The 27,236-nt window shown below is 43.9% G+C and overlaps 1 protein-coding gene across 1 annotated transcript in view; it reads left to right on the plus strand.

Annotated features, from left to right (window-relative positions):
• Nucleotides 1-27,236, plus strand: part of SIPA1L1 (signal induced proliferation associated 1 like 1) — a 340,124-nt gene that overhangs the window by 255,913 nt on the left and 56,975 nt on the right. The window contains 3 exon segments of the mRNA XM_032482300.1: nt 7,845-8,418; nt 9,058-9,332; nt 17,372-17,641. Of these exon segments, the coding sequence (XP_032338191.1) occupies nt 7,845-8,418; nt 9,058-9,332; nt 17,372-17,641 (1,119 nt within the window).

Consider the following 27,236-nt stretch of genomic DNA (forward strand, 5'->3'; position numbering starts at 1 on the left):
ATACCCCAAGCCATTGAAACATGCTGTGTCCCGGATTCATACAGAGGACTTCATACTACTTTGCAGATAGAAAGCTGAATCCCTTTTGAATGGTCCCTAGGAAGTCTGGGGAGTGAACAGCTATGCAGTTTCTTTTAAAGAGAGTTTCTTCTTTAAAAGCCTTTGTCTAAGTAAAGTGCTATCCAATAGAAATATGATACTAGCCACTTATTGTCTATTTTCTAGTAGCCATATTTTTTAAAAGTAACAGGAAATAGGTAAAATTAACTTGAACAATATGTTTCTGAGCCTATGGGGTCAATTTCAGGTCATATTTTATTTACCTGAAATATTTCAAAATGTAACTCGTTAAAAGATTCTTGAGATATTTTATTTTTGGACTAAAACTTTGAAATCTGGAGTGCACTTTTGACTTAGAGCTCATTTCAGTGAGGGTGCTCACTTTTCACTGGGAATAGTCTGTATTTAGATTTCAGAAAATTCGTTGAAAAAGTAAATTCATAATACCCAGCTTATTCCAAGCATACTTTTAAGAGGCTTTTGAATAACTGAGTCGAGTGTCCGTTTTTAAAATTCAACATAATTTGATACTCCTTGGTCATACTGGCCACACTTCTGAATCCTCAACGGCCATGTTTGGCCAGTGCAGGTCTCAGTCGGCAGGTAAGGAGGACAGGTGTCTGAGCCTCCTTCCATGCTTGGCTGGATGAGGAGGTGATTCCTATTTTATTCTTTCAAACCCTCCTCCCCAGCCTGAAAACCATGATTTTTGCACATTCTCTCTCTCATTTTTAATCTCTTACCCTGGAGAGTCGATCTTCTGAAGCCCACTGCGTGATGCTGGGAGCCTTTGCAGGAGGACGCTGAGCGCCCCCGCTCACAACACAGGGTCCAGCCTGGAATTTCCCAGCTGCCAGGCGCGCAGACCCAGTGCTCTGCGAGCTTCGGCGCGGAGGTGCGCTCTTTTCCTGTTGTGAACTTTAGGTACCTCAGTTTTTCTCAGTCCTTCTCAGGCTGAGGTAGGCATGTTTCTCGGGGTACGTGGTGATACCAGGAGATATTTGAAAGCCCAGAATAAATAGGGCACACCACTCTTGTAGTTTTTAATGCTCGGAGGGAGGAAGTGATGTGAAGAGGTTTATTTTCATGAGCTCAACCTGTTAGGAAGTAGCCTGGAAAATTTGTATCAGTTTTAAGATAAAATCTGGGTCTTCAAAGAATTTTCATAGTGTGAGATTTTCTCATACCCCAGCCCCTCCCCAAACAACTAGGGATGTGAATCTATCTATCTATCTATCTATCTATCTATCTATCTATCTATCTATCTATCTATCTATCTATCTGTCTGTCTATCTATCTATCTATCTATTTACGTCTTTCATCACAGGTAAAACTCAGGCATGCATTGATTTACACTAATTTTCTTTAAAGCTAATTTAACTTTATCTCTCAGTGATGTAGTTAGAATAATTCAAATGCTTTTCATCATTTAAAATCTGTCGTTCCCATCTTTCTCTACTGTGAACTCTCACATTTATTTACTGACATCTCCTTGGTGGCCACACTGAGGGAAGTTATTTCCTCAAAGGAGCATCCGGTTATAACTGTGTAGAGAATTGAGGGGTCAAGGCAGGCTGCAGTTATAAGGAACATTTAACTGAGAAAATGGGATTTCATGTGTGTTTTGGAGCATGAATGGTGGAAGTCAATGGAAAAAGAAAAAAATTCTTAGAGTCTAGGGATGGCCAGCAGTATAGATGGACACATAGACATAGGAAAGACGATGGAAAGGGCAGTAAGGAAGCTATGCTGTTGGAAAGATTACTGGACAGTGGAGGGCCTTGGAATGCTAGCCCATCAGATAACACTGTGTAAATAGAGTTGTAGGAAAATTTACCATTGTCACCGTGCAAGGTAATTTTTATACAGAAATACAAATTTAGAGCTTATTGTTATCCATTTATTTTTCACCATTCTTTTATAGCCGTTAGAATGTGCTGGTGGGCACTACTCTAGGTTCTGGGATACAACAGAGGAATAAAGAAAAACAATCCTATAGTGGATATGAAAGTGAGGCTCTGATGTAATGTGTGTTATGTCTCCCTAGGGACTGGAAAGCTTATACAGGAAAAACCAACTCAAACTAATTCCAGTAACCAGTTAACCTTGGATAGTAGAAGGCATAGCCAGGAACTCAGAAATTAATCACTAAATCTGCGTACTAACGGTTATGCCCGCACCTGATAAGAGAGCCCTCTGGTCTCTCTTATTCTATTTGTATCGTTACAAAGAGCTTAATTATCTGGTTCCAGTTGATAGAATAAATTAGAGGCAACAAATCCAAAGGATGAGCCGTTTAGTGGCAAGGATGTACTGAAAGCATCAATAAGTGGTTACCGATAAGGGAGATGCAGGAACACTATTCATGTTCAAGGTACAAATTCAATAAGCATAGCAGTCCGGGGTCATTTGGCAACAAGACATACTTCACTCACCCCTGAGGGCCTCACTTTGTGAAAACACAGTGTGAAAATTTCTGCCAGTTTTTTTTAAAGCAACTAATCATAGAAAGAGACAAATGTGTGTCTCATAATGGAAGAATACACCCCTATGTATGAATTGGTCTTATCCCCTCTCCCCAAAATTGAATATGAATCTGATCAAATCTCTAGAGAAGCCAGTTTGCAAGAAATATAAAGAACATGTTTGTATTCAAACATGTACGCAATTTTGTATGCAAAATTCAGACTCTGGACAGCTCTGTGTGACAAACAGCCCAGTTTCTTCAGCAAGTAAGTTGCCGGAAATGAAAGAAGTGAGGGAAGTGGAGGGGAAATAACAACAACAACCGGGGGAAAAAAAAAAAAAAAAAAACCCAAGATTAAATTAATTGTAATGAATGGGCCTTATTTGGATACAGTTCAGACTGGATTTTAAAAAAACTTAGGACATCTTAAACAACTGAAACTGAGAACTTTTGACTCACTATTTGATGAAATTGAAGAATTGTTAATTTTCAAACTAGTATAGTAATAAGTGGTTACAGTAACAACCCATCTTCAAAACGAGTGTTAAACTGTGGTCAGTAACTATGTTTAGGAAGGTAGCTGTATATGTTACTCCTCTCAGAAATATTCCCATGTTCAGTGGTTAAAATGTAATCAGCGTTGAAAGGAGTTCATGTGAGGCAGTACAAAAAGCACTTGGAATCAGATCAGATTGTTAAACCCCCCAGATCTTAGATTTCACCTTCTGTGCAGTGGAAGGTTGCTTGACATCTACTTAAAATCCCGAAAGTCAAGTACCTGGTGTAGCAAGGAGGGTGGTGTGTGCGTGTGTGCACATTAGATGTCCATGCCCATCTTCTTTTCTTCTCTTGCATAAAAAAAAACATTCAGGCTTCAACCAGGAAGAAAAAAAAAAAATCAAAGTGAGTCAAGTGGTGGAAATGTCTTTCAGGAAGTCTATTCCAAGGCATAATTAATCACCATCCCTCTTGTCCAATCAGTGTAGCTGACCTTCCTGAGGCAAACATCTGAATATGTCACATTTTGTGCTTAAAACCATGTAGGGAAGAGTTGAGACTCCTTGGCACAGCCTAGTGCATGGGGTCCTTCAGGTCTGGCTTTCTTGTCTCTCAGCATTCACTGGCACCGCTGATCCTCCCCCCAGCCCTACCTCACTCCAGCCGAGCTATGGGGAGCTCCTTACAGCCCCTCCTCTCTGCACATGATGCTCTCCGGGCAGGAATGTCTCTTTTCAGACATTTCCCTGCCCCTCCTTCATTGATGAACTCCTTCTCTTCCCTGGGAGGGATCCCCTGACCTCCCAGGACTGGGTAAAGTGCCTTTCCTAAGTGTTTCCAGTTGCATGCTGTACCTCCCCGGGAGAGCACTCATGCCACTGGATGTAGTCCCCACCAGGCTGTGAGCTTCTGGAGGGCTGAGATGTGACAGCTCATCCTTGGTCCCCCACATCAGGGCAGCTCCTAGCATGAAGTGGGTGCTCAGTGAGTGTTGATGAATGCGGGCTGTTAGATGTGGAGAGCCCCTGGGGAGGGAGCGATGGGCATGCATTTGCTCTGCCACTCATCTGTCCTGTCCTTTGCCAAGGTCTGCTTTCTTGGAAAGCTCCCTAAGCTGGCATTCTCATCAAAGCTTTAAGGGAACACTTTTCTCTATTGTTTTGATGCTAAGCCCTCTTCCTTTTGAATTCTGTTGTTTATTGCTATTTCCATGGTGCCTCAGAAGTTCAAGTGTCTTATTCTTCTCACTCTTTTTCATTGAGACCTCTGTTCAGATGTCTCTGGAACATCCCCAAGTGTCAACTTGAAAATGGAACATTCCCATCTATCAGCTTGCTACTTCATCCAGCATCCTTGATGTCAGCAAGTGTCGCAAGGCCCCACCCACTAGAAACAGCCTAATGGTGATCCCTTCGGCCTTGTGACTCTTGAGGATGGTCCTTTTCACAAGCACCTCAAGAGTGGGAGGGCTTAAAACATCCCCTCAAGGGGTGAGTGTGGTGGTGTCCCAGAGCACACTGTTGGCCGTCCAGAAGCTCAGGCTCCAGTCCTGGCGCCCTCTCTAACAAGCTCTGGGCAAATCATTTTACTTCTGTGAATCTGTTTCCTGGAGAAATGAAGGATTTGTCCTGTACCAGCTGTTCAAATGGAGATTCAAGGATGTGTCAAACCACAGAGTGAAACAGAACACCTTCCTGGTCCTCAGTTGTACTCCAAGATGTGGGGGACAGAACAGATTTATGTTAAAATGAATACACATACTCTTCAGTAGAATGCAAAATCAAGTTGAACTTTAAGACGAAACTGAAGATTTTATTGGCAGAGATTGAGGAACCCTGACTTCTCCAAGTTCCCTTCCAGTGCTAACTTTCCATAATTGTTTCAGCCTCTGATCTTCTGTCCGTCCGTCTGTCTGTCTGTCTGTCATCTAGATAATCCTCTTGAGTAGAACATCCTAGTCCTTGACAATGCTGAGTAAATGAGACATGGCTATAATTTTAAAGATTGTATTACTTCTAAAAAGATACAGTATTGCATACAAGGCGAACGTGTGTCCCTTTGGAATCTGCTGTTAAAAATAACAAGAATCATTTATAATTAATACATCTTAAGTATCTATATATAGCACACTGAAATTCTTTGAAGGCGAAAATATTCTTTCTACTTAGCTTAAAACAGTCCTTATTATCGAGAGTTCAGAATTGGTGGCAGCTAAATTAATGAGCTTTTAACCTTGTAGAAAACCTTGAAAGTTAAATTTACCCAAAACAAAACCCTTTATTTGAAAAGAGCATTCCTAGGGTATCATCTTCCTCATCGCCTTCTGTAAGGATTCTATTTCTAATGATGCAAAGCTGATTTTAGTGTCTATATCATTTACCTTCCTACCACAATGAATCACTGATAATTAGATGTTCAGGATTCAGTTTTTTCCCCTCGTAGTTCATTCTAGAGGCTTCTAATTATTGGTGGGTTTTCAGTATATGTTTGCCTAAAGTTCTATTCGTTAATAGACGGATCTGTAGAAAACCATTGAGTTTAAGGGGCAAGTGGATGGATGGTGCTCGTATTGACACCTCCTGCTAAGCATTTTCCTCTCCTTATTTAAAGTCAGATCACAGCTGTTTCTTAAGAACAAGTGATTTGAAGTGAAATTAGCAAGGGAAGAAATTGCCAATTTAAAAATGAAAAATATTAAATATTTCTGGATCCTTGTGGGATTCCTCTTAGAAAAGCTAGCAAATCTGGATTTGAGCATCATCTGCTTGACTTGAAAAAAAAAATAACATGATCAAATTGAAATTATACAGCTGTCAGCATTCAAGCCAGACAGTTCACATTAGACAAGAAAAATTGCGTTTCTAATACTGATGTAATTAGGCTATCATGCATATGGAAGTTTCTGTGAATTCTCATCTCCAGTTAGAAAACGGAGTGTTGCTTTGCATCTTTTCTTTGTCATAAACTTTTTTTTTCAGATAAATTTGTGAAAAGGCATTTTCACAAAAATAAACCAGCTTGTAGCATCTTCTGACAAAATACATAATTTTTATCCTGAGGTTGCTGATTTTTACTTATTCTATTTTCACAAGAAACAATCATTTTTTGAAAAGCAAAGTGGAATATTGTTAAGCAAACCCTTGAAATATAGGGAAAAAAAATAATGCAGCAGAGAGGGGGATGTTACAGCTTAAGTGATAGAGAGCATGCCTAGCATGCACGAGGTCCTAGGTTCAATCCCCAGTACCTCCGAATGAAAAAAAAAATTAAATAAATAAACCTAATTACCTCCCCTGCAAATAATGGTAATGCAGCAGAGCTCTTCAGTTTAATTTGAAGGATGCACACTTTCTAGTTATGTTTTTTCCATCCTGGCAACTCAGGAGAAACAGATACTATAGTGCCCTGCTAATACTTAGTACAGTTTCAGGATTGACTCACTTTTAAATAATTAGATAATTTGAAAAAGGGGGATGTTTGATCTATTAGAGTCATCTTTTCCAGCCATCTCCAACTTTGCTGAGGTTAAGGAATGAGATCTTAGAACATGATATAAAACATACAACCTCCCCATTTGCATTTCACTTCTGTTGTTATTGTTATTTTAGGAAAAACTTAATCTTTTTCCTTTTGAGATTAAAAATAATAGATTCTCATTTGCAGCAACATGGATGTCCCTGGAGAGCATCATTCTAAGTGAAGTAAGCCAGAAAGAGAAAGAAAAATACCATATGAGATCGCTCATATGTGGAATCTTTAAAAAAAAAAAAAAAAAAAAAAAAAGAACATAAATACAGAACAGAAACAGACTCTCAGACATAGAATACAAACTTGTGGTTGCCAGTGGGGAGGGGGAATGGGAAGGGACAGACTGGGAGTTCAAAATTTGTAGATACTGACAGGCATATGTAGAATAGATAAACAAGATTATACTGTGTAGCACAGGGAAATATATACAAGATCTTGTGGTAGCTCACAGTGAAAAAAATGTGACAGTGAATATATGTGTGTTCATGTATAACTGAAAAATTGTGCTCAACAGTGGAATTTGACACAACATTGTAAAAATGACTATAACTCAATAAAAAAATGTTAAAAAAAAAATAGGTTCTCACAGACGCTTGTATGGTCCTTTCCTTAGGCCCAGTTTTAGCAATATAAATGCAGAAGAAATGCCTGGAATAGGCTTTCTTAAATCAATCTTGCTTAAAGGGGTGGAAAAAGGAATGTGTTTTCCTCACAAATAAATTGTCAGAACCAAATACCAAAAGTTGACAATTTGGACCAAAGAATAATATCTCAGTTTAAAAATGTGATTTTAAAGCACTGTTGCTATTACAGTAGAAATCATAATCTCTTTCTGTTATTTACTCAAATTTCAATTTTCATTTTAACATTATGTTTTTTAATCTGATTGCTTATAGAATCTATGCTTGTTCTGAAGGGTTATATGGTCAGAGTAACAACCCCCTCACCTTGGAAATTAATCACTAGGTATTTAAAATGTTATGTTCTATGAAGAATATTACAGTCAATCTTGTTTTCATGGAGTTATGGTTGGTTTACTATCAATTAATGAAAAAAAAATTGGGGGGGTTTTGACCTGGGAAAACCTTTATGTTCTGTAAATCCTAAATACGACTGAATGAGAAAGTGTGCTCATATTAAGCAGAAGTGTGTCCTATTTCTTGTGGGACAGTGACAGTTATTTTCATTCTGAGGGACATCTTTGTCTTTAAGAAAATGTATTTTATTCTCATGCTGTGAGTCGGAGAAGTATTGACACACCTCTTTCTCTGATCTTTGCTTTGTCTCTTAGTGTGGCCGTCACCAGGTCCAGAGATGTGCCTTCCTTTGGACCTCCCATCCCCAAAGGGGTCACCTTCCCTAAGTCAAATGTGTTCAGGGACTTCCTTTTGGCCAAAGTGATTAACGCAGAAAACGCTGCCCATAAGTCAGAGAAGTTCCGGGCCATGGCCACCCGGACCCGCCAGGAGTACCTGAAAGATCTGGCAGAAAAGAATGTCACCAACACCCCTATTGACCCATCCGGCAAGTTCCCGTTCATCTCCCTGGCCTCCAAGAAGAAGGAAAAGTCTAAGCCATACCCGGGAGCTGAGCTCAGCAGCACGGGGGCCATTGTGTGGGCCGTCCGGGCCAAAGATTACAACAGGGCCATGGAAATGGACTGCCTCCTGGGCGTCTCCAACGAGTTCATCGTCCTCATCGAACAGGAAACAAAGAGCGTGGTTTTCAACTGTTCCTGCCGAGATGTGATAGGGTGGACTTCGACTGACACCAGCCTCAAAATCTTCTACGAGCGAGGCGAGTGTGTTTCGGTGGAGAGTTTCGCTAACAACGAGGATATCAAAGAGATTGTCAAAAGGCTTCAGGTCAGTGTTTTCCTTCCACTAACCGCCTGCCTGTCCCTTTCGTAAAGCTTTCAGTACAGACCAGAGCCAAGTTATAGACGCTCATCCTGTTTGATGAGCGCCTCTGAAAACTCCCTTAATGACGTGAAGGAACACTGAGTTCATGTCACACTGGCCACCTGTCATTTTTCAGAAGGGAAAGTCACAGAACAAGTGGGAGAAGGCATGTTCACTGTGCGTTTTTGTGGGAAACTCACTCGCACGTGACCTGATCCCACTGCCTTGGTGACTGACGAGGCCGCCCAGCCAGTCAGCTGTAGTTGTTGAAAAGAATGGTTGGATTGAGTTTCTGCTGCTTTGAATGTTTTAAGGGTGAAGTGAGTAGCAGAATATGCATTTTCCTTGCTGTAGATCCCCGCAGGTCTCCGATAGAGGTTTCCTTATAACCGCAGAGAAGCCGCCGAGTTCTTTGGGTGCAACAAGTCTGTTCTTTGGGGCCTAATGAATGGAGATTAGTGAAGGGAAATAACCAGACTGCTCTTCAGCTGGTGTTAGGGTATTCAGAAGTAACCCTGCTTGCCGTGTTTCCCCAGCACCGTGTGTACCACTCAGTACCCCTTTGCATTCATTAAATTGTGATCTCTTTCTTTCTTTGTCTAGTTTGTGTCAAAAGGCTGTGAGTCGGTGGAGATGACCCTGCGGAGGAACGGGCTGGGACAGCTTGGCTTCCACGTCAACTACGAGGGCATCGTGGCAGACGTGGAGCCCTACGGCTATGCCTGGCAGGCGGGGCTGAGGCAGGGCAGCCGGCTGGTGGAGATCTGCAAGGTGGCGGTGGCCACGCTGAGCCACGAGCAGATGATCGATCTCCTGAGAACATCCGTCACCGTGAAGGTGGTCATCATCCCCCCACATGACGACTGCACCCCGCGGAGGTAGGTCTGAGGGTCCACGGCCGTTTGTGTACAGTGGAGACCGCCTTCACCTGGGTAGGGGGTTGTGAAGAGCCCTAGATGACATGGGATGCTGAAAGTTCCCTCGGTGGAAAGTCTGACTCAGGGCACAGCTCCCTTTCAGCATGGGGCACCAGCAGCTGGAAAGAATCACAAACCTGGACCGTTCCCCGGGTTTATGTCTCTGGGTGTATAAAGGCACCACTACAGATAGAGAAGTCTGGTAATATCCACTTTATAAACGTCTGGCCCCAGTAGCTGAGAAATACTGAACATTTCATGTTAAAAGACACTCGGCCTGGCAATCTGTCAGACGTTTTTCTTTTATATTCCATGACACTCTTCCTCTTCTCAGTCTCCCATTTGTTCCCAGTTGCTGTCCGGAACTCAAAGTATTGTTTTGACTCCTGCGATCTCAGCCTGGAGGGCCGAATGTGACTTAGCCAGGCTTTTTCTTAGCTGCATCTGCATGTGTCAGAAACTGCCTTCAAATGAGCTGGTCCTGCTCAGGATCTTGGGCAGTTTGGGTCCCGGACTTTCCCAAAGGGAAGCCCAGGAGCCCTCTCCTCGCTCCTGCCAAGCCAACAGCACTGTTGAAAATTTTATTTCACTGTCTCTGGGGAGGTTTCCTGATGGAACAAATTTAATCAAGTGTTTCTTTTCTCTTTTGGGCATTCACATGCAATTTTTGCTAGTCTCCCCACCCCCAATCTGTTAATTTGCTCTGAACCCATTATTATCCAGGAGTTTCTCTTAAGCTTTAGTAATTAATTTTTAGGTCTCCTAAAGCCAAGACAATATTCTTTTTGCTTTTTTTTCCCCCAAAAATATAACCAGTCTTGCACCTGAGCTCTCGTAGATTCATGAACATCAGATGGTGGAATGTATGAATAGTTTTGATGGGTTATTTGTCCTTTGAAAAGTAAGCAGCAGTGACAATGTCAATATACCTGAATTCTTCAAACCAGGTGTTTTAGACCAGACTGTGCTCGGGTAGTAGTTAATACTGCTTACCTCCTACATGGCCCAGAGGTTACGTGCCAATGTCAGGATGTGGTGAAAACCCCTTTGTCTGATAGTTTGAAGAAATGCTCCCTTTTGGATGTCTGGATTTCCCTAGAGACCAAAGTATTCATCCAGAGCTTTTTATTTTGGCTATTTTGAGGGCAGGGAGGGTATATTCTGAAACTTCCTTGTACACATAATCTGCCGTAGTTAACCGGGTCTTTTCTGGTTTCCTCAAGCACGTCATATTAATGTGAAGCGTTTTGCTGAACTGCAATTCAAGATGGACTCTTGAGGGGGATCAGAAAGGCATGTGGGTCCTTATGACTCTCTCCAGTAGCTCTGTGATCCTCCTCTTGTTCGTCTTCCGTCCTTTGGTCTCGCCTACAAATTGTCAACTTTATTGCTTCTAAACAGGCAGCTGTACCCTGGAGAGGATAACCAAGCTGTGTAACTTGTCAGCCTGAGTTACACACAGTACAGAGTTGCAGACGCTGGTCTGAGGACGAGTCTGCTCAAGGGGAAGCCGGCAGATCTTGTGACCCTGCCTTGTCTGCTCAGAGTCTCCCCCTTGTTTCTAGGCTCCCCAGTTCGTATGGGGGAGCAGGAAATAGGTGTGTGTGAGTGTGAGGAAATAGGATGGGTTGGGCAACATTTCTCGCATCGAGTTGTGAATAGTAGTTACTGTGAAGATGGGACTGAAGGCCTGGCCCTGGAAAGACAGGTCTGTGACAGGAGGTGGTTCATATACAACAAAATACGACACTGGATGTGTTTTCTGTGATGTATTGGTTAAAACGACTGATATTTGCTGAGTATGACTTTAACGTGCCAGGCCCTAGAAAAAAGCACTTTAAATGGATTAGCACATTTAATCCTTGTAACAACCCTATGAAGTAATAGCATTACTATTATTCCTAATGAGAGGAAACCGAGATTCAGGAAGTTTAGTAACTCCCCAAGCTCATGTGGCAAATTGAGGTCTAACTTCACAATCCAGACTGTCAGCTTGGGAACAAGCTGACAGTATGTGTGGGACACAAATCCTTTGCTTTCGTCCCAGCGTAAAGCAGGGATATGCTGAGAAACTGGCTTTCTGTTGGGGAAACAAAACCTTCATTTGTAGTATTTGCTGAATCCCACGGTGTAAATACCCGCATGGTGGCGGGTTTCAAGCCACCAGCCGGCCACCACCGAGCGCAGAGCTGGATAGAGATGCTCCCAGTTCCCTCTTGTAAACAGGGTGGGCCGGCTCCAGCATAGCCCTGAATGGACCAGCCCTATTTGTCTTCATTTCCCAGCCCTGCTTCTGGGGCATCACTGTCGTTGCCTCCCAGCCCCGGAGCTAGCAGGGATGGGTCGGGTTAGGGCATGGGAGTGGGGCTGGGCTGAAGGCTCAGCGCACTGCACGTGCCCCCGGGCCCCAGAGACATGCAGGTCTGAAGTGATGCTCTTCGTGCCTCCTGCCTCTGGAGGACTGCAAGCCTGCTCCCCCCTTCCCTCCTTTAGAAACAACTTCAAAGGAACAGTTGAAGCATTAACACCTTCCTGCAATTTTCAGCAGAATAAGATAATGCCCTTCTGTCACTTTTTTCCTCTCCTCCGAGCTTCACGCCCCCACTGCTGTTTTCCTAGCAGCTAATTACTCTGCTCTCTGACTAGTCACTCTCTTTTCTGTCAGCTGGTCCTGCAGCTCCAGCTCGAGGAAGAGCAGGCCTCCTGGAAACATGCTGCCCTCTGTCCCTCTGCCGCTTGCTCCTCAGGGTCCTGGGATCCGAGGGGTCGCGGGTCACGGGCACCTGGCGTGGGGATTGTACAGAATGACAGACACCTATGTATGTTCACGTGGGAGTCACTAGTTTTGAAAGGGAAGGTTTTTGGGTTTTTTTTTTTTTTTTTTAATGAAAAGGCCAGTTCAACAACCACAAACTGGGGCTTCAGTAACACCTGTAAAATAGAGCTCTTTTCCCTGTTCTCGGGAAATAAGCAGACCCTCTGTGAGTTGCTTCCGGAGTAAAGTGTTTTAAAGAGAAGAAGAGACAGGGAAAGAAAAGCAAGATTTCTGAGCCCCTGCTGTGTGCTGGGCTTTAAAGAATCTTCATAGCAGCCCCATTGCCATTGAAACAATGAGCAGAATGAGGGTTGGAGAGGTTAAGAGCTGCCCAAAGAGTGAGCTGGGCCAGCTGGAATGACAGCATGACGATCAGCCCTGGCCAAAGCAGGTTTGGGACATACCTCTTGGCTTCACCAGAAGGCTTGCCCCAGGGAGTGAGGTACCACGCTGCAGGAGGGGCCCCCACCCCATCCATCGCCAGCGGAGTGTATGACCAGCTGTATGTCTTGATGTCTATGACCTCTGACTCGTGAGCAGTCACTCTCCTGGCCGGATGAGAAATACCCAGATAGCAGATTCAGTGGTGATGCTCTGAATGGTATTGCATGGTTATGGCAGGCCGGCGTTTGATTGAGGACCTCTAGCCTGTGGTTTTTAAAGAAAGCAATCAAGGGCCATTCAAGAGGAAAAGCTAAAATCAAGTTACATGCAAGGACCAAATTACTTTCTAAGTAAGGGTTGCAAATTTTTTTCATTTTAAAAAACAAGTATTTCAAAGTGCAAAAACTTACAGCTTTAGAGCTAGGAGGGCTGCTAGAAATCTCCTGGTTTCTATCTTGCATTTTTTAGATAAGGAACTTTTGTTCAAAAGGTTAAATTTTTGTTTTTGTTTCTTCCACACCAGAGTCACATGTCTTATTAGAGACATAACTCTCCCCAAAGATCTAACTTTCCTGAGTCAAGAGTCCAGTGTTGTGAGGTTGTTTCAACATCCTGCTCAGCTGGTTTTCTTTTTTTAATTTATTTTATTAAAAAAAATTTTATTGAAGAGTAGTTTATTTACAATGTTAGTTTCAGGTGTACAGCAAAGTGATTCAGTTATACATACACATGCATATGTATATATATTCCTTTTCAGATCCACTCAGCTGATTTCTATGCGTATTTCTTAGTATCTTAGGGGAAAAGGAGAGAGTGGTGGGTAAGAAATGAAGGGAGAAGGTTAGAATAAAAAGACTGAAAAACAGAAAGGAGATGGAGTGGCTTTCAGTTAACTTGCAGCTTCAGCTTATCACCTTGTGTCACTTTTAGCACCAAAATTGTAACTCCTGTTGACCGTAGCTCCTTAAAACCTATGGAGTCTTCCATTCTGTCAAGGCCGTGTCCTGCCTGAAACACGTGGTCACTGGAAGGTGCAGTCTGCGGACGTGGGGTAGAGGTATTCTTCAGTTAGTGACTGAAGTAAGACTAACCTCCAAGGAGACTTATTCTGTGGGCTCAGTTCTTGGCTCTGCTGCTTCTCCTTGGCTGTGGAGTCTTGGGCAGATTAATCTCTCCAGGCCTCCATTTTTCCATCTAATAAACGGGGATGGTGACGCTCGGACTTCAGAGAGTGGGTGTCGTGCAGCTGGATGAACGGCCGGCCCATCATGAGCTGTAAGCATTAGAGTTATTGTTGTTCAACATCACATTTTACTTGAAATAATATAAAAATCCTTTTCTGAACTTTCTTGCATGTCCTGAACAGCCAGCTTTATCTTTGTCCCCAGTGTACTGCCCACTTCTGGATTCCACGTGTCGTTCTCACATCTGGCAGAGATAAGGAAGGGATCAGAAGAAGCTGGGTGGCCCGCCCCGCCGTGGACGGCACCCAGAGGTGGCAGGATGGCGGGAGTTGCGCGCTGGGGAATCTTTGCTTTTCATTCTCTGAATGAGTCTTCACTCCCTGCATTGGCCTTTGCATCCTTCATTCTGCAATTGTGGACTCTGCAGAGGGTTTCTAGTAATATGTGAAGAGTGATGGGAGTGAAATGTAGACTAGAGAGAAAACAAAACCTTTGGCTAATGGGGTGTTCCAGCAGTTTTAGTGTTCAGTGTTATGCCGCTTGGGAGGGGAAAAGTTGGGAGTTAGAGATTCACAGATACTAGCTGATACATATAGAAGAGATAAACAATGAGTTTATACTGTGTAGCGCAGGGAACTATACTTGATATCTTACAGTAACTTACGGTGAAAAAGAATATGAAAATGAATATATGTATGTTCATGTATGACTAAAGCATTGTGCTGCACACCAGAAATTGATACAACATTGTAAACTGACTATACTTCAGTAAAAAAAATACATGAAAAATAATAATCATTAAAAAAAAGTTACACAGCTTAAAAGACTCTTTCAAAGAGTTTGAACTAGAAGAAAATTTAGTGATGATCAATTCTGTCTTTCATTTTACAAAGAAACTAAGGCCCAAAAGATGAAAGCAACTTGTCTATTTGGTATTACATTACTATTATTATTTCTTCATTCATTCATTCATTCATTCATTCATTTATTTATTTATTTATTTATTTATTTATTTATTTATTTATTTATTTATTTATTTATTTGCTACCCTTAGGCAATATGGATTTGAATCAGCCTATGAAGGTGCAAAATGATAACTCAGTGAGGGAATCTCTGTGTTTCTGGGAGGTGGGTGAGGGATGGGGGAAGGTAAATGGGAAAACATGGCCTAGAGGGGAATTTGTGAGAAATGAATGCCCCCAAAACATGATTAAGTTCTGTACCTATTCTGTGCTTGTGTTGGTTCCTAACAGTCAGCAGAAGGGGGCATATACGATATGATCCATTGAGTTCACAAGTCGAACTGACCATTGCTGAGACGAAAGCAAAGCTAGTCCTGACTTTGAAGTGGAGAGAGCATTCTTCCATGCCTTATTGTAAATTTGTGTTAACGTTCCTTTGGCAGGCTGCAACATTCTTGCATTGTATTTCCAGACCAAGAGTGGTAGATACCATATGATCAGAAATGAAAGACTTCAGATAAACTACAGTATATAGCACAGTATAACACCTATGTTAACAACCAGAGAAGTATGTCAAGGGCATATTTTTGTCAGACATATCAAATCAACGCTAGAAATTCTATCAAAGCCTAAAGTGATAATCCCTCATTTCAGAGGAAGGGTTTACTATATAAGAAGTCCGTAACTGCTGAAAGTCACATCACATGGGCCATACGGTGTTTTGCAAATGGCAGGTCATACCTCTAAAGTAGACCATAACATCAGTGTAGGAGGTTGTATCCAATGTTTTTTTTTTTTTAATGAAATGGATTAACACAAAATATAGTAGAATGAACACTTTCAAAGGAAGGGGGTTGTGTGTATGTGTGGTTGTGATTGTGCTGTATCACAGTATAAAATGTACTTCTCACCAAGAACTGCGGTCCAAAACGTTTCAAAGCCACTATCATGAAAGCACAAAAGGAGCGCAGTGCAGTCTTGGGCACAGGGTCGGATTAAGGTGTTTGGGGAACTGGGGGGAATAGTAAGAAAACTCCAAGGAACGGTGCCCATTGGAGACTTGGGCTAAGACTGAGGAGGGCAAGGACCCCAGCAAGTGATGCTCCAAAAGCAGCACTTTTCAAAACCTGGAGTTGTCATGGAGACGTGGGAGAAGATGCATGCATGGTGGGGTACGTTTGAAATGTCAGGAGTCATATTCTGAGACAAGGTCGTAGAAGGGTGGCCCTTTCCACTGTGCTCGTCCTCCCACCAGCATAAGCCCCTTCCCCAAATCCAGACCAGGCCTTCATCTGGATGCCCTTTGGACCTGCACTGGCCAGCACAGGAGCCACGAGTTGCCTGTGCCTACTGAGCCATTGTACCTTGGCTGTCCCCAAATGAGACGTGTGAAAAACACACGAAGTTTACAGCAAAGTAAAATGTCTTGTTCATTTTCTTAATATCGATTTATTGATTCCATGTTGAAATGATAGCACTTGGAATATATTGTGTTAAATAAAATGTATTAAATTAATTTCACCTTTTTCATTTTACTTTTGTAATGTGGCTGCCGGACATTTTACACTTACACGTGGCTCCTCTTTGTGACTCGTGTTGTATTCCTGTTGGACAGCACTGGTCTGGACTCTCCTCCTGCTCTCCCGAAGGTGCCTCTTACAGGACTGTTTCATAATTACTCTTAACCTTTCCTTTCCGGATCTGCCCACCTGCTTCTCAATCTTTGAAATTCCTTTAAGAAAGAAAGTCATTTTTTTCACTTGGTGATGAAATTCAAATGCACAGTTTGAGTTCATGCTTTAATGGGAGTAGGGTTCTCCAGTAATTTGCCTATCAGTCAAGTCAGGAATTAATTGAACCTTCCTTGGTTGTTTGGGTAAAGGGAATGGAAAGTGGGTTCCACGTTTCCTAAGGTTTGGGGGTTGGGATGTTGGTGCAAAAAGAGGCTACAGTGACAAGACATTGGTGCCTGCCATTGATTTCACTCAGGCTGCCCCCTGGGGACACCTCTGCCATGGGGATCACTGGCTTTTGGGGGAAAAAAGGGCCTGATTTCAGATTAGGCTTTGTTCCCTGATGATTTGATAATTGCTGAATGTCAGTAACTGTCTTTTTTTTTTTTTTTTTTCCTGAGCTAAATTTGGCTCTCAGGTTGGATTTCAAAATTTCCTCCCCACTTATTTTTTTGCCTGTTGAGTTCCCAACAAATTCAAAACTGTACACCCTCTCAGATCCCCAGTTGTGGTACGCCGTGAAGGGTGTGTAAAGCTGATGGTTTCCTGAGGCCCAGTCTTAGGGGTCTGCTCCCCCCCACCCCACTGTCCTGACACCTTCCCTCCCCAGGTCTCAGTGCTGACTCTGCCCCCTGCTCCACCCACATCCTCCACCCCCACCACAGTGACCATCACTGTTTTTTCAAGACTCTGTAGCTCAAGCTCAATATTTGGGATGGAGCAAAGGATAACACTAGTGTAATACTTCCTGAGATTCTTGTTTTTGAAAAGAAAATAATTACAGGGGACTAATGACTAAAAGATGGTCTGAAGCCAAGGGTGAAGTGTTTGACCCATTTTAACTGTTAATGTGAATCAGTGTGGTCCCACCAACAAGAAAAAGCGAGATTGAGTTTTCTTCTCTCTGTGCCTTCTCCCCCAGGAGTTGCTCTGAAACCTACCGCATGCCAGTGATGGAGTACAAAATGAACGAAGGGGTTTCCTATGAATTCAAGTTTCCCTTTCGAAATAATAACAAATGGCAGAGGAATGCCAACAAGGGGCCTCATTCACCTCAAGTCCCGTCCCAGGTGCCGAGTCCCATGACCTCGAGGCTGAATGCTGGGAAAGGAGACGGGAAGATGCCTCCTCCGGAGAGAGCCGCCAACATTCCTCGAAGCATCTCCAGTGACGGGCGCCCGCTGGAGAGGCGGTGAGTGTGCCTTCCCGGTTTGCTCTAAATCTCCACCCCAATTGTACTCGGTACCTGGCCCATAAGCACTCGCTGTTGGTCTTCCCGTATTTTACTAGAAATCAAAATTAAAACTGAGATGCGTGTACTCATGGTTGTCAAAGCAAGGTAGCATTCTAAAGTCGCGAGGGTAAATGAAGATGCATTCCGGCAAAGCGTTCTGCTCTGTGTAATGACATCGGTGCTTTGCTCTTTCGTCCCCATGTGGTATCGGCAGAATTCGTCACTGCACACCTCATAGCCATTTAACTAAAACTTGGCAGACTGTTTGAGGTGACACTGACTGTACCATCACCTTTGACGGTCTTCATCTTTTGGGGATGAGTGATTAGATTGTAGCAACAGAATGCAGGTTTTTGGTTGAGTGTCTGTTTGTGTCACTTTGTTAATAAAGGATTGTGAGAAAGGAAGACAAGAAGTATAGCACGTATTTCCACTGCTCGGAATGTAAAAAAAAAATAGGGGACGTGTTAGCACACTCAGCCCTGTGAAATAAGCAAAAGGCGAGGGGTTAAGGGATCCCAGAAAGTAATGAGCCAAGGTTTGTTGTTAAATTCAAAGTCGCAGAGGATTCCCTCACAAATGATAACTGGTTAACTCTTCTTCACAAGGATGCCCGAGCACTTCTGTCTTGAATCCATTGTCAAATCCAGCCCTGTGAACTAAGAACCTAGGCCCAAAATTACACTAAATTAAGTACTTTTAAAAGGTGAATGCAGATTGGCTGTATCATTTTGAATAATTGCACTATAAATTCAGTTACCCCGAATTACCTAGACTAACGGTGGAGACACTTTAATTCAGTGACCTGCTTGGTCGCCTCCTAGAAGAAGCCGACTTCTTTCTGTCCGTGGACCATCCTTTCCCCATCACACTGTCTTGCTCACGTCCCTGGGTGTCCCCCAGCCTGCAGGGAGGTCAGGAACCCTTAGAGCTGGCAGGGAGAAGTTTCTGTTCCAGGAGCTACAGTGGGTAGAAGGAAGATCCCTGCGGAGCCAGGCTGGGAGCCTGACTCATCTGAGCAGCAGGAACCAGGTCCAGCAAGACCAGGGTGCCAAAGAAAACAGGTCCCAGCTAGGCTGCAGGAGTCGTCGGTGTGAATCCGGAGTAGAAAGCTGGAGGTTTTAAAAACCAAATCGATGATGTCTTTTATCTTCCAGGCATAAAACATTGTCACTTAACTGTTCCATCAATACTGGGATACCATGTAGAAATAACTTAATAAAAACAGGTAGACAACCAAAAAAAAAAAAAAGCAAAAAACAAAAAGAAAAACCTAGTTGTCTTTCTAAAATTGCTCGTGTAATCCTGGGGAGTTATTTACAGAGCCTCGCTGTTTATCTCAGTACAAGATTCCTCTCCCAAAGTGGCTACCTTCCCATCTGGACTCCTCTTGCTTTCATTATTTTCGAGGAGGAAAAACCTCCAAGAGATCTCTGAATAAATTCTTTGTTCTGCGCATTCCAGACTTGGCTCTCTCTGAGGTGTGCGGTAGCTGGAATTCAGGATCTGGCTCGCATTTTGAAAGATGAACCTAGGAAACCATCGTTCAGAGAAGGACCTTTTGTTCCTCTCAGTGCTGTTTTCTTTCTCTCCAGGACAGTCATCAGGCGTTGAATTTAATTTCTGCAGCAGAAACTAGAGCTTGTTACTGAACAGCCCGACCTCCAAAAGTGAAAATATTTTTCATAGCTAATCCCCTCTGATGGTGCGAGCAGCTTGCAGTGCTAGAGAATGCAGCAACTCCGTTTTTTTTCCTCCCAGTGGAGATCTTTGAGTCCGAGAGGTTCTTTCTGGGAATACCTGTGTCTGCCTTTCAGCTTACCTCCACCCAGAGGAAGGGGAGTCTGTGTGCTCGCCCTGGAAGATGTGTGGGAGTAGCCCTGTGACTCTCTAAGCTTTCAGCTGAACGTGGCAGGAGCAAGGCCGCCAGTGGTTTTCAGAAAATTTAACCTCCACTCAGTTCCCACTAAGGCTTCCTAGTTTCACGTATTCTTCAGGACACTGGGCTAGGATTTCTGCTCTTGTGATGGAGGGCTTCCAAGCTCTGCATTTTCAGGATATCTGTATTTTTTGGCTGATCTTCATTTTGAAGGGTCTGGTAATCAGATGGATATTCTTTTGTGAAAATTTAAGAGTGTGATACCCTATCTCATTATTCCTAACTTTTACTAAAATAGGATTTCTTATATAAGTTTTAATTTTTAATCAAAAATAGAAGGTACCGTTTGAGAGACTTTGTATTGCTACTGTTTGTGGATTATTTGAGTATAGAAAACTTAAAGACACTCATCAGGACTCCTTCCTGAGTCCTCCACGAATGCCCACGTTCACGAGGTGTCCTTGGGAATATAATTTCCTCCATGAAACGTAGTAAAACATCACTAAAACATGTAAGCATTCCCTTCATAGTCTTATTGAGAACAGAACGCCTCGCTGAGATGTGGAAGTGAGGCCACTGGCTGGGCACACCTCGGCCTTTGCTCTCCCCTTCATGCCAGCCCTGCCCTGGGTGCCATTTACATTTGTACCTGGGCAGTCTGGAGAGGGTGAGGCGGACCTCTGAGATGAATCATGAGAGTCAGCAGATGCCCTGGCCCGCCGCACCTTGAGTCTTGCCTTAGCGATGGTGCCATGAGCCTGATATTCAGGCTAAGGGATAGTCCCTCGGTATCCGTGGAGGAATTGTTCCAGAACCTACCACGGATACCAACATGTGCGACTGCTCGAGCCCCTTAGAGAGCCCGCCACTCCTGTGGGTTCAGCCAACCATAGGTTGTAAGCATAGTAGTGTATGTACTGAAAAAATTCCCCTAGGAAGGGGACCCATGCAGTTCAAACCCGTGGTGTTCAGGGGTCAGCTGTGTTGCCTTTCCATGGCTGTTTCGTTCCATTTATTTTTCTCCTCACGTTAGGAGAGTTTAACTGTAGTTTACTGTAGAGAAACCAGCTGTGTTTAAGCGCAAGCTAGCAGCCGCTTGAGTCTACTCTGCTGATGCCCCACAAAGCTGCCTGCTTCGTTCGCCATGGCTGGGTCCAGCATGGTTCGTTTTAGATGAAAATTAAATAACATGTAGCTTATAGAAACTTAATTTACTGCTTGTAGAAGCATAGTTTTTCTTGAATTGTAAGCAAGTTCCCAGATGTCAAGGTCATTAGAAGCAATTAAAAAAAATACTCGTGGAACAGATTATCTTTTTCCTTTAATACCAAGGCCTCCATTTTTATGACACCCTAAAAGGTGCCGGTGTTTGGAGTTTCTAGCAAGAATTCTCTCACTGAATCGTGTTCTCTATGCATTGTTGGGGGAACTGATGCGGTAAGAACAGCTCGCCAATTTGTCATCTAAATAGAATAAAGTCTGATTCTATTTGGTTTAAACATAGGAGCTTTATGCTGTCTAGGCGGCTTTTCAAGTACAGAAGTTTATGGTATTTGTGGAGGTAGTTCTCACTCACAGAATTAATATTTGGCAAAAAATAGATAACGGGATATAATCACTCTTCTGGCCTCAAATTTATCTAGAGTGTGAGGGTAGAACTGAAATAAAAATTGCTGGCTGTGGTACATTGAACTTGGCACATTACTGTGTTTAAATGTAATGTGGGATCAGTAATAAAACCCTGATCTGTGTTAACATGCTCAGAAACGTTTAAATATTTCAGGGGCTTTACGTAAACAACAGGCATGTTGGCATATGAAGGAATTTTACTTTCTCTCTTTTGTAGATGAAATGTCGCCAACCTTTATATAAATATTTTAATGTTGGATCTTCTTGAACCGTTGAGACTTTTTTTTTCCCCCCAAGTAACAATTTTATTTTAGTCTACAGCACTATTTTTTACATACAGGTGGTTTAGACAGTGCTGCTTTTTTTTTTTTTTTTAATTTATTGTAATGGGTCAGCACAAAATGGGAGGTGAAGGGTGGGGAACATGCAGGGGACACAGGAACACAGTGACATGGCCAGGGCCACAGCTTCTGTCGTGGGGGAGAGGGATGAAAAGAAAAGGCCAGGTCTGGAGCTGGGGTGGAAGAGGGAAGAGGGAGACACTGCAGCTGCATTCCCCTAGCCCCCAGGATGCACCTCTAGTCCCTGGATCCACCCGTTCACCCTGGTGCCCCCTAAGATTCCATCTCTTGTCCTGCCTCTGGCTCTAGTGGCTCCTTTTTTTGCTCCCCTTGACTTGTTTTCCCCTGACAGATTCTCAGGTAGGATGTTTAGGGCCTGACCCCAAATAACCCCACCTTATGCAGGTACAGCCTTTGCCTTCCCTCCTTCTGCCCCTTCTCAGATCTCACCTCTTCCCCTCTCAGGGACAGAATATTTGCTTCCCCTCCTTCCTCTCCTCCCTCCCCCTGGAAAAAAAAAAAGCACCAACTCCTCAGGGAAGGGCAGCAGACAGTAGGAGGGGGGCGGCTCTGGAAGGAGGAGAGCAAGAAGGACCATCGAGGGAGAAGGCTCACAGATCCCTGGAAGGGCCGGGCAGGGGGTCACAGAGAGGAGAGGGAGTGAGGGCAGTGGCTGCTCCTGTCCTCTGCCACCTGGACAGTGTTACTTTTGAGCAGACGAACCGTGGAGACTTCGCGTGTGACCTGGATGCCCTGCTGTTCCCCGCTCCCTGCTGTGTTTGGCCCTCAGCAGCTGGGTAGAGAGGATTTCTTCGTTTGCAGAGTCATAGCTGATTACACTTGCCGCCTCCCTAAGCGCCTCCTCTGCAGACACACCTGCGCCACACAGGGCATGAAGGTTGTGTGCCTGGGAAATGCCGCTGAAACAAACGTGCAGAGTTATCCTCTCCGACAGCATAACATCATGTGCCCGTTCGATCTTTATTTTTAAAGAAGTGTTTTCTAAGTTAATTTCAAACAAGTTCTACGTTCAGAATCTTCGCTGCGTCATTTTCTGTTTTCAGACCAAGCAAGCGCCCATTTATTCTTTACGCTTCCTTAGTTTGGAGTATTGACCGTGGTTTGAAGTTTCAGGACTTGTGCTTTCAAATGCTGTCCCCCGGGGCACAGCTGACTGACATGACACGAGGAACCCTGAGTCGTGGAACGCCTGAGATTCCCAGGGACTGCGCGGGCCATGTTCCTGTTGGCTGCCGTGTTTCCGAAGCCCCTTGATGTTGCGGTCCTCAGCGTATTCAGTACCATTGGCCACTCCCTCCTCCTTCAAACTCCTTTTCCTTGTCTTACAAAACTCCCTTCCTGATTTTTTTTTTGTCAGCTCTTTGCATTTGTCTCTTCACCCCCAAATTTGTGTCCCCGTGATCCCTCCTCACTTTTCTTGTAACCCCACGCTGTGCGACATCTCCAAATGCTTTCGTTTACTGACCTCAGCCACCATCTCCATTTGGGCAATTCCTTAATAGTATACATTTTGTCCAGACCTCTTTTTCACATTGCATATTTGTGTGCCTGACTACAGACTGGACATCTGCACTTGAAGGTCACCCAGGTGTCCTGTACTCACCAGTCCAGAGTGACTTCCACTGCACCCCGTCCCTCCTCCGCTTCTTTCCTGTCACGCGTTACCCACCTTGGTGAAGGGGCTTTGCATTCTGCCCAATATCCGGAGCCAAACTCAGATTTATAACCACCTTCCTCTCCCCCTTGTCCCCATCTCCACACTCTTGATTTAGTTATCAAGTTTGACACTTCTATCAAGTCCCTCATTTAAAAAAAATTTTAAGCTTTTTTTGGGGGGCGTGGGGGAGGTAAGTAGGTTTCTTTACTTACTTTTTTTTAGTGGAGGTACTGGGGATTGAACCCAGGACCTCGTGCATGCTAAGCACTGACTCTACCACTGACCTATACCCTCCCCCAGTCCCTCATTTTTAAGTATCCTCCTTGTCGTTGCCGTAGGGGCTCTCATTTTACGCTAGATTTTTCTGGCCAGAACCGCCTCCCGCTTTCTCCCCTCCCACACTGCACACTGCACAGGGCAACCTATTACAAACGGAACCACTCCACAGGCCTTACCGTTCATCTGAGCCTTCTGCACAGCTCTCAGTATCAGGTCCGCATCCCACTGTGGGCTTACCAACTTGGCTTCATCTTCCCCAGGCTCTGGGCTTGTCAGCGACCCTCTGTTTCAGGTGTCTCCCTCCTGGATGCCTTTACACCTGCCGCTCTGCTTGTTCTGCCTCCTGCTTCCTCTTTCAGCAGCTTAACAACTGCTGGTATCTTAACACCACGCCCAAGCCGCGCTTCTCTGAGAAATCTCCTTTAATTTCTCCAAAACTCTCCTCCCATCTCTGCCTTCAAGGCCCCTCCTGGGAATGTTCGTATCAGTGAATGTCTCCTTCGTTCACAGAATTTATTGCATTTCTTTTTAATCTCATTTGCCCATTTTTTCCAATTTAAGGTTGCCTGTCTCATTCATCATGTCCCGAGGACCAACCACTGATTCTGGCATTTTAAAGGCTTGCAGTTAGAATGGTTTAAAACTTTTATTTAGTAATTGAAGCAATAAGCAAAAAAAAAAAAAAAAAAAAAAACAACCTTAAAGAAGTGGGAACAGAAGTAAATCAGTTTAGGAGAAAATTTTTTTTTCTTTTTTAAATTGTGGTAAAATATACACAACATCAAATTTACCGTTTTGACCACAGGTCTGTGGCCCTATGTACATTTCCACTGTTGTGCAGCCATCACCATCATGCACTTCCAGAACTGAAATTCTGTGTCCATTAAACAAAAACTGCCCCCTCACCCCCCAGTCCCTGGCTGTGACCATTCCCCGCTGTGTCTGTGGATTTGGCTGCTCCAGGTACCGCACATAAAATAGAGACTTTGTATCAGTAGAATCATACAATAGTCATCCTCTTGCGAGTGGTCTGTTTCACTTCAGCATAATGTGTGCAAGGTTCGTGCATGTGGTAGCCTGTGTCCAGTTTTCCTTCTTGCTTAGTTCAGGCTGCTGTAACGAAATACCGTAGATTCAGTGGCTTAAGCAAGGGACATTTCTTACAGTTCTGGAGTCTGGAAATTCTAAGATCAAGTTTCCAGAAGGTGTGGCTCTTGGTGAGAACCTGCTTGGCTTGTAGAAAGCACCTTCCTGCTATGTCGTCACATGACAGAGAGGAAGCTCTGGTGTCTCCTCCTCTTCTAAGGGGACTAATCCCATTGTGGGGACCCCACCCTCATGACCTCATCTAAACCTAATTACCTCTCAAAGGCCCACCTCCAAAGTCACTACTTTGGGTTTCAGGGCTTCAACATATAAGTTTGGTAGGCAGAAGGGAGACATGAAGTCCATAACATTTTCCTTTTTGAAGACTGAATAATATTCCATTGTATGTATGTACTACATTTTGTTTATCCATTCATCCATCAGTGACAACTTGGGTAAATCCGTTTATTTTTATAAAACTAAAAGATAGGTAAAAGTGAAACACTCCGTAATCTGACAAAGCTATCAAATTGAAGCTTAGATTTAAGTAGAATTCTTTTATTTTTGTTGGCTAAGTTTTTACTTACCCAGCAAAAACCTTAAAAAGTTTTTATATATTTCAAAAGTATATCGTGGGTAAAGCTGTCTAAAATGGACTCAAAGTGAAATGTGAATTATTCTTTTTTTAACATTTTTTATTGATTTATAATCATTTTACAATGTTGTGTCAAATTCCAGTGTAGAGCACAATTTTTCAGTTATACGTGAACATATATATTTTCATTGTCACATTTTTTTCTCTTGTGAGCTACCATAATATCTTGTATATATTTCCCTGTATGATATACAGTATAATATACAGTATAATCTTGTTTATCTATTCTACAATTTTGAAATCCCAGTCTATCCCTTCCCATCCCCTGCCCCCCGAATGTGAATTGTTCTTGATTGAATTCCTGTCATTGGTTTCCGTGGGGTTGAAACTGCATTGTGACATTTTATTTGTCGGCCAAGGTAAGGTAGAAAAGCAGAGGGCTATACTTGGCTTAAACTCACCAGGCTCCGAAGACTCCTTTTCCCCAACACTTCAAAGGAATGAGCACACTCTGCCATCCACATTGGGATCAGAGCTTGGATGATTTGCAGGTTCACATTTTTAGATTAGAAGATCAAGATGTTTCCTTTTTAAGCATTCAGGAGATGGGCCCAGTGGCTTGAGCTCGGCACACCTCCCAGCTCCCTTCTTTTGCAAAGTCCGCAGTGACCCGGGGAATAGGACCAGGGTGCTCCCACGTGGTCCCCAGCTCAGGCTCTTGAACTGCTTGCCCATCCCTTGGGCCTTGAAAGTAGCTGCTCTGCACTCAGCCCAGGGAACGTTCCCAGGAGCTTCCTCCTTGCGGAGCCACTGGTGTCTTAGTGTAACCCACCTAGAAACTCCTGGAGGTGCTGGGAGTGCAGGCCCTGCCTTCCCAGGGCCTTGAACTTGCATCCTGACCCCGCCCTTCGGGAGTGATGTGACAGTAGGAAGCCCCGTATCCCCTCTACACTTCTGTGTCCCCAAGAATCAAAGGGGCCAGCAGCCCCACCACTCAGAGTCACTGGGAAGATTAACTAAGGAAGTATAGTTATTCTGTCTTCAATACGAGCTCTTGGGAGAAGCCAAGGCCAAAGTGAGGCTTAGAAAATGGTGGTTGCTCTTTGTCACTGTGGTCATTTTCTAGATGCTGTTCCGAACACAGCTACGGGGAAGTGAGAGTGAGCCAGTGCAAACTGGGTGCTCAGGCATATGGCTGGAGCTCACTCGGCTGGGCTGATGAATCAGTCTCCAGCCGAATCTAGGCCACGCATGTGGTGGGTCATGGTGTTTCCAGGAACAGGTTGTGCTGTCTTCAGTGGCAGTGTCCTGGATCACTCCGGTGAGAGAGGGTGAATTCAGGGGGCCTGCTGTGCCACAAACAGCCCGGGGAAGCTGGCAGCTGTAGAAGTTGCAGGAAATGCTGCAGAAACCATCTACTGAATCAGGACAGACCTGAGGGATGAGCTTGCAGAAAGCGGTTGTATTCTGCGAACACAGGAGGTGGCAGGTGGGCGTCCTGTTCCATATGTCACTCAGGAGCTATCCTGTGTGCGCCCGGCACTGAGGTCTTGACCGCTTCCCCGTTTCAAGGCACTTCTGCTTTAGAACCACCCAGGGAGGCCTGGCCGGGTCACCCCTTATGGGAAAGGTCTGTAGGGGCCCACAGTGACCCTGAGGCTTCCTCAGACAGCCTCTCCCCTGTGAGCCCACACACACACCTGCCATGGGGAAGGCCTGCCCAGAGGCCAGGTCTGCCACGTGTCCTGCTGCAGCCCTCCCATCCTGGAGAAGGGAACAGGAGTCCTGGGCCCTTTGCCTGATGAGGGGACATCCACTATACAGACACGTTTAGCATCAGGAATTTAAATAACTCTCAGAGGTTAAATATATATATTATATATACAGTGTATATATATATATATATAATATTTGTATATATTTATCTTGCTGTCGTATATTTGAAACCACTGACAGTTTTCTTGAAGATTTGTTGATCGCGCAACACATACATAAACCTGTGGAAATTAGTGATAATTAAGACAGATGCTGCCAGGACCCACCCCTACAGTCATCAGCGTGAAGTT

The sequence above is a fragment of the Camelus ferus genome, chromosome 6 (assembly GCF_009834535.1).
Source record: "Camelus ferus isolate YT-003-E chromosome 6, BCGSAC_Cfer_1.0, whole genome shotgun sequence".
Classification (NCBI taxonomy): domain Eukaryota; kingdom Metazoa; phylum Chordata; class Mammalia; order Artiodactyla; family Camelidae; genus Camelus; species Camelus ferus.